This window comes from Drosophila biarmipes, chromosome 2L, assembly GCF_025231255.1.
Source record: "Drosophila biarmipes strain raj3 chromosome 2L, RU_DBia_V1.1, whole genome shotgun sequence".
Classification (NCBI taxonomy): domain Eukaryota; kingdom Metazoa; phylum Arthropoda; class Insecta; order Diptera; family Drosophilidae; genus Drosophila; species Drosophila biarmipes.
Genome location: NC_066612.1, coordinates 679275 through 687481, shown reverse-complemented (window position 1 = coordinate 687481; position 8207 = coordinate 679275). Strand labels below are relative to the sequence as shown.

Genomic DNA, 8207 nt, shown 5'->3' with positions numbered 1-8207 from the left:
AACTTTTATCGCTCCCGTTTGGTGAATGTCCAACTGATTCCCCAGTTCCCATCCCAGTTTTCAGTTTTAGCTTAAGTTTTAGCTGCAGTTTCCGTTCCCGTTGCGGGCACAGCCTTATTAGATACACTCGGAAAAATTCGTTATAAATTAAAAAATATATACATATTTTTAATGGAATAATGATATGAGTAAGTCAGAAAGATTTTCGAGTTTGAAATATACTTTCACTATTTTTCAATTCTAAAATTGAAAAACAAATAAATTAGTAAACTGATTTGTATCCCAGAAAAATCGGCAATGATTGTAAAAGACAGCCAACAAAATTTGGGATTTTCATAAATTATTCCCTCCTATGATCCACAATTTTTGCCAGTGCACACTGGCAGTTGCAGTTGGCTTACTGCTATTGCTGCCGGTTGCAGGTGGCCGCCATTTGGGCCATGATTTATGCAGTGGCCGGGCATTAGAAAGGTCGTTCGCAGTTGTCGTCGCCAGTCGTGATTTCGGCGGAGGATCAGAAGGAGGAGGTGGGCAAAGAGCTACGGGGGAGGAGGAGCTCGGAGAGGAGAGAGGGGAATAGTACGCCAACGGAATCCATTGCCACTCCGAGGCGGACGTCTTAATTAGGTTTTCTGCTGAAAAGTGCCGAAAAATGTTGGCTAATGCCCAGCATGCCACGCCCACACAAGCAGACATTGTCTCTGACCCACAAAATGGTCCACGTCCTCCCGAAGCCCCCTCCCCCTACAGTTCCCTTTAGTCATGCCCCAATTCGAAGCTTTCTTCTGGTTCTCCCTGCGCGATTATAAATGACATCGCATTAGTCTTGGTCGGGTTAATGTGCGTCTCCCTTGGCCAAAAAAGTCCAGCTTCGCACCACTTCATTAGTGGAGAACCAAGTGGGAATAACAGAAATCGGAGACAAGCAGGAGTTCCGGGAAGAAAGTACAGTTGTTTGCTCGTCCTACGCAAAATGCGGTTCTCGCCTTCGGGCTTTGTCTTTGGAGAAAAAGGTCTCAGCTAACCTTACATTAAATTATTCTGATGCATTGCATAATTTAAAAGAGAGAAGTATAATAAGGTTTTAAAGGATTGCGTAGCTTGTAGGGTAAAAGCTACTCTCATAAATACAAACATGACAAGTTAAATATTAAATGAAACGTTTTACTTATGGTACCTTACGATTTTTAGTCAATATAATGCCATTAAGCAAGTATAAAAATGTCAAACTTCTCTATCGCTAAGTACCTTCACTCAAAAGTTCTGTCCAGGAGGTTTTGTCTGATCCTAGAGGCAGATAGAAGTTCGACTGATGGTCGTCTGAACACAGAGGTAATTCTAATCCTTATCTAAGGAGTCGGTGGTTTGGGCAGCTCTTCGGTCCCTCAGTTCCTGCTGATGCTTGATGGTCACCTCCAGGAACTTGAGATACTCCTCGTCAACGGGTTCGATTTCCTCTTCCTCCGACGAACTTTCATAGACGTAGTCACGACATGGCGACGATCCAGTTTCCTCGGAAATATCCTCGTGGTCCTGATCCGGATCTAGATCTTCCTTGGAGCAGAGCCTCATAACATGATTGTGGTGCCATTCAAACAGACTTTGGTATACTATATAATGGAGGTATACAAGGGTGTAAGTAGGATTGAATACTTTAGGTACTTTATTATAGCAAATACTTTGAGCTACGTTGGTCCACTGATCCCGATCTTGAGTGTTGTGGGCTCTGGGCTTCCCATTGCTTCTCCTTCTTCTGCGCTGCTTGCTCCGCTTCCTGGTCCTTTTCCTCGCCATGTCTTCCGATCTTCCGTTCTGCATTAGCTCCTTGACTACTTAAACATTTGTCCAATTGATCTGATCCTAGGATCCTCCATAAATTAAGCCCCCTGATATAATATCAAAATATTTGTGAAACTTTTGTTTACGTCCCAGCGATAACAGCAAAAATAATCGAGTGCTGCCAACCTACGTAAAAGTAAATACAATCGAGTGACCATTTTCAAAAAGCAGATGTAGCAAAAAGTAGACAACTATATATTTTAACAATTATAATTTTAGTTTTTTACTTATAATTACTGTACTACTAAGAAGTGCCATTCATTTTAAACAAAGTTAATATTAACTATCGTTGTGAAGAGGAGCTGCCAATGCGTGCGACCTGCAGGTAGCGCTTCTGCTCAGCATGTTGCTAGAAACAAAATGTAGAGGGCTAACTTCGAACAACAGATGGCGGCACTATAGCCGGTTTGAAACTCCGATAAGTTTATAAATATTCTTTGAAATAAGCTTAAAACTAATTATAAAAAAATAAAAAATCATTACAATTGGCGTTGTAACAGGTTAGTGCTACCAGATCGGAAAAAAATAAGAAAAATATTTAATTTCATACCATTTAAATTTTATAAAAAGTTACAGATCAGAGAAGGAAGATAAGGGGTAACAATAGAATAATAGTAAGAAATAGTACTTTTTTAAAATTATTATACAATTATGTACTTTCGATTTTCTTTAAATATTTTTGACTCCCGTTCAGTAAGGTAACAAATAGTTAAATACATATATATAGTATATTTAGATTTATATGCCCTCTGGCTTCCTCACGACCTGCCAACCGACTGACTTCCAAATTCTCGCCCAAGCCTTCCGGCAAAGGGCAAGCGCAAAGTTAAAGCCGGAGCAGAAGCAGAAGCCAAGCCGGATCGGGCCAAAATCCAGATCCAAGCCAATCCCAGCCAGAAACAGAGCCAAGCCAAGCCAAGCCGAGGGTAAGGCTAAGGCCCAAAGCCAGAGGAAAAGGCAGAGGAGTTTTGTTTTTCTTGCAAATTCAAATCCCGCGCTTATGCATCTCGGCCGAAGGAGTTCGGGCACGGGACTGAAGCTGGGATTAGGGCGGATCAATTTGGCTGTAGTGCGAATGCAAATTGGCCAGCGGTACGATTTAAATGAGGCGGCCAAACAAAGGCCGCATTGATACGGACGACATGGAGTGCATCCTGCTGAGCCGGAACAAAAAGTCCGGGGCTGTATGGGTGCACTTCCACTTTACCTGCCCGTGGGTTCATAAAGGGAAATTAGGTTTACACCTTCCCGGCCAATATGTTCATAAAACAATTTAGAGATTTACAAGGGGATCAACCGGAATGTGGTGCATCCACATCCATCCTGTGCCATATACACCGTTCCTCTCCTCCCTGCCGACTCTTAAGTGGGTGTGTTTGTATTGCGGTTTTAGTGTAACGAAAAAGGCGCGTGGTTACGGCTACGGATATGGATATGGCTTTGGATATGGATATCAGGGCCATCATCCCGCCCATCATCCCTCCCTTTTCCAAAGCACTTCACACATGTTTACTTTGGCATTTTGCGGGGCAACGAAAGCTCTTCATTTCCGATGAAGTAATATGCGTTCTGATAATATGAAAAACATCCTGCGGCCGGGATTTGCACGCACTTATTCCCTTTTAATGGACTTGGCCAGCGACTTTTTTGCCCGCATTTACTTTGCATATTTTTTGCGCGCTCCGTTTTAAAAAAATTTTAATTCGAGTGGTTTTCATGTCTGTTGAAAGCTTGGGAACTAGTTCGGCTTTAGTTGGTGTAATTTGGGTATGGATCCCGATATTTTCCCTCTAAAAAATACAAAAACTACTTTTAAAACTTTTGGAAGAAGATATTTTTATAATGCTTCAGTTGGTCAATATATAATAGTATTTATAATTATAGTTATTATAAATATACTAACCAATTTTTTTATATGCAAGATGTTTTCGGAACTTTGTTTAAGTGATCCTCCCATCTCAGCCAAAGCCATTTTTATTATTTGGTTGAGCTAATAAAGAATAATGTGGTGTTTTCCATTTTGGAACCAGTTCTCATTCGGCCACTCGAAAATCCCAACAAGAATCCTCGCCGCGGGGAGCTGGGCGATTGCTACTTACTTGGGCTACATTAGGGACAATTTGCATTTGCACGGCTCGCAAATAGATCTGTGGCCACAGGACAAGAGGACAATCAGGACTATCGCAACAATCGGAAGATGGGAGGACGTCTCCGCAGGTATCTGCATCTCGGTCACTGCTGTGGTGCGTGGGATTATAATTCTTGGGCCTGGGCTCAACATAAAGCCTGCGGCCGCCGAAAAGGGTAGCGAAAACAAAGGAGCGCGGAGGGTAGCGAAAGGATTCCGGTCGGGGCAGGACAAGTTAGTAACTCTCATTACTTTAAATGGATTTCAATTAAGTTGCAAATTGATCGCGAAAACAATTGAGTCCCGTCGAGGCGTTTGAGTGGTTCGGGCTTTGTGCTTTCTCGCAGGATGGAACTGAAAAGGCTGCCGGGACTAGTGCTAAGCCCAACAAAAGGGTGCCTGCTCCTGATCCTTCTGCGGCTCCTTGCCACTGTGTCTCTCCTTGGGATGGTGTTGTCGTAGGCGGAGAACCAGGAAAAAGGACAAATGAAAGAACCGCTGCTCTTTTCATTCATTTGCACTCGGGGAAAAACATGCAAGCGATGGAAAAAGTTGTACACCTCCCTGATTTTGTAAAAACATTTTTTAACATTTGAGTAAAGTGATTTTATCTGCCTAAATAAGAATGATACAGAAGAACCTAAAGTTATTTTGAGGACCTGACTTCTCTAAACTAAAATAAATTAATCCCAAATAAGATATTGCTTTAAGTTTTTTTAGATTTAAGTTCTTCAAAAATTTGGCTTATCTTGATAAATAATTATTTTGGACATAATATTTTCACTTTAGCAAGTTGTTAATTTTCAAACCCGTTTTTCCAAGTGAACGGGGGTGACAGAATCCGCATCGGAATCAGAATCGGAAATGCTGGCTGCCTTCATTCATCTGCTTTTGGACTGTAAGCGATATGCGGCTGCAGGCAAAAGGACAGCTGCCGAAGCACTTGGCATCCACCGCTACTCCCCCACATTTTCCGAGCCCAGGCGATACTCATAAATGACTGGCAGTTTTCCCAGCAAAGGAGCAACGGAGTCCTGCTGCTGACAGGATAACGAGATTTTTCAAGTGGTCCTCCACTTCACACCCTTTTTATTCAGATGCAGCGGTCCTCCTGCTGCTGCCGCTGAAATCAACCTAAGTCCCAATCTCAATCTCAATCTGAATCTCAGTCCAGTGCTGGTGCGGAGGTCTTAGCAGATTTCTCTCGCAATTAGTCGGCCGGGAAATGGAAAAGGCGCAAAAAACGATTTTCCAAGGACTTAAGCACGAACAGAGGGATAACACAGGTTCGGGGGGAATCGAGGGATACACCGAAATCCCAGGATCGTAGCAATCAAATGCGCATCACCAGTCGCCGCAAAAACAAAGGGCGGACGCAATGAGAACAGTATGGCGGAGAAAGCAGTTCTTTCTTTCTTCGGCGGGGCGTGTGATGGAGAAAGGGACAGAAAGCGAAACAAAAAATGAGCAGGAAAATGGAAAATGGAGGGGGAAGCCCCCTCCTCCTCTCTGTTTGCCATACAACGGGGCTTATCCCGGCTGATCTTTGTTGCGATTTGCAACGGTCAATTGAAAGGCGACCGGGAAAACGATCAGCGAAATCGTTAGGAGCCCAGAACAGGACCTCTGGATAGCAGTTTTGTTTAGCCCAGTTTTTTATACTCGAGACAACATGGCAAATACCCGGAGAACACGGGGATAACATGGAAATAGGGAATGGGACGAGCAAAGACGACGGTCGGGCAACACGGAGAAAAACAAACACGCCACACACGCTGACAAAAAGGGGCTTCAGAGGAGCTGCTCCTACACTGGACAAAGAATTTCCAATAAATCCTGAACGGAACACCTAATAAAAAATTAGCGAATTTAATTAATTTTCAGGTTTTTAATTAATCAGGAATTTTAATTAAACTATTCTGTACAATTTTGAAATGGGGCCAATCAATCGAACTGTTAATTTGGCCAATAAAATAGTTACACGCAACCTACTATTTATGATAGTTTTACCATTCAATATTAACGCATTTTTACATAGTTTCATTCTATGCGTATCGGTAAATTTTAACCATTCAATTTTGATGTGTTCTATAATCATTATCCCGAAATTATTATAAATAATATATATATAAAGTAGTAGTTCCTGGCTCTATTGTCTCAGGTTCTTCGTAGTTTTCAAATTGTTCTTTCAGTGTCCTCCAAATCCTGGGGCCTATATTTCACTTCCCCTTTACCACCTTTTCAATCCTTACATTTGTTTGATTCTATTTCTCTTTCGCGACTTGTTTGTTTGCCAATTTGTTTGGCTTTGTCTGAGGTGACGGATACGTCGAGTCGGACCAGAAACATCTGAAATATCGGCAGCAGTATGAGATGGAGACGACCTCAGCACCATTTTTTGATTTGCGAGATTTGCCCAGAAAGAGTTAGGGCAAACAGCAGGCTGGAAGGGTCTCAAAAACAGTGAGAAAGTGGTGAAAGGTCTTTCCAAGCAAAGAAAACTCGGCTAATTAATTGAGTTGAAGTAATTTTCGGCAAAGAGTAAAAGCTCTTGCAAATGGGATTGCCTTTTGTAAGGCTCCCTTTTTAACTTCCTCGTTCAGGATGTTTTCCCTGCCATTTCCACTTGACAAATATTTGGATGGCCGTCCTCGCCCCTTTTCCACGTTTTATCCACCCACACACGCCCCCAAAATATCCTCCGGTCACATAATTTAAATTTTTAATTACGCATCAAATCAACACGAACAATTATGACAGCCTAAGAGCAGAGGAGATGGGCGAGTTGTTTTGAACCTAATTTTTTTCCCTGATAAAGGGGAACGTTCAATTCCATTAGAAGAAAAAGAAAGATAGGAAAGATGGATGTATGTAACATTTGTATCTGAAAAACATACCTACAATTTGTCATATATGAATATCTAAAGCATCTATTTGCCGTTATCATCACACAATTACACTTAATTAAAATATATCAATCAATTAACTGTTTGAAACTCGATTGATTTGTTTCCGGATAAATATTTAAATCCCGAATAATTAATCCATCAGACTCCCTGAACAACTGAATTCCCCGGGGCTTCAAACCGAAATTTGTTTGGAGGTTATCTGTCAATTGATTTCTCACTTGGTTTTATTATGTTGCCCTATTCATGGAGCCCTGAATTGAGGCATTATCCAGGAACATCTTCCGAAGCAAATCAAACAAGCCCGGAATCGCTCAGATAGCCCAATATCAAACAGCCCTGACCAAAGTGTGGCCTTGTTTACGCAAATACGAACCCAAAACACAGATCCTTGGGATGTGGAAAAAAGCAGCTGCTCCTGATGGCCTGCACTCCGTCTCTTTCAGCCCTAACTCCCCTCTCCTTCCCGCTTGATCAGTGATCCATTTGTCGACCATTTTGGGTTTGCCTCACGCCCGAATCATTCCCTCCATCGCATCCCATTCACCCGAACTATTTTCGGTTTTATTGCACCTTTTGTCTGCAGCCACCCCTCTCTTTCTGATCCGATCTGGCCGTCTCTTTCTCCTTCTCGCCAAGCGTAATCGATGCAATTTGCACGCTTACGCATATCGCAAGATTAAACTTATCCCTGATCCCTGAGCTGACTGATCCCTTGATGCGACTGCCATCGCCAGGAACTGCTTCCATTTGCTACACTGAGAAGGCTGATATTAAAGGGGCTTTCTATTTTACTTTATTTTTTAATAGTTATGTTTATTATATATATCTATTGCTTAGGAATGATTAGGAAATGTTGTACCGTTTCGAATATCCTTTTTACATCGTTTGATGTATTTTAAATATATTCCAATCCTGTGTATTTAGTTTTGTCGTAACATTTTTTAAGTTTATGAAAATAAATCAATTACATCTTAGTTTTCTTTACTTAAATATGATATGTTACTTAATTTATTTAAAACCAAAAGAAATACCTCTTCCCAATATCTATTTCACAACATACAATTAAATTAAATATAAGCTAAGCCTGCGAGTACCAAATTGATCTTAATATTTTGTAAGACCATGGCTAAAAACCAATGAGAAGCTTGTGTTGTTATCATTTTCCTCTTTAATGGATATTCATAGACTTTTTTTCCTCTGTACCGCTGAGATCAGCCTGAAAACCCCCGACCGGATCGACTGTGCGACGTATAAAACGATATTTGGATTAAACATTTAATTGACTGCTGAGCGAAACCGGTGTGGCCATACATAGAGACGTATATACAACC

The 8207-nt window shown here is 41.5% G+C and overlaps 1 protein-coding gene across 1 annotated transcript; it reads right to left on the bottom strand.

Moving 5' to 3' along the window:
- Positions 1-1054: 1054 nt before the first annotated feature.
- On the bottom strand, positions 1055-1951 carry LOC108028967 (uncharacterized). Its single transcript, XM_017101007.3, has 2 exons — positions 1680-1951; positions 1055-1610 (listed from the first exon to the last, which is right to left on the bottom strand). The coding sequence occupies exons 1-2, from the start codon at positions 1816-1818 to the stop codon at positions 1339-1341; spliced, it is 411 nt and encodes a 136-aa protein (XP_016956496.1). The 5' UTR covers positions 1819-1951; the 3' UTR covers positions 1055-1338.
- Between the last annotated feature and the right edge of the window lie 6256 nt (positions 1952-8207).

Bases quoted from the DNA above. Each gene is read 5' to 3' on its own strand.
- LOC108028967 (XM_017101007.3), bottom strand. From the start codon at position 1,818: ATGCAGAACGGAAGATCGGAAGACATGGCGAGGAAAAGGACCAGGAAG. The intron at 1,611-1,679 runs GTATTTGCTATA...TCCATTATATAG, and splicing joins GTGGACCAACGTAGCTCAAA to TATACCAAAGTCTGTTTGAA.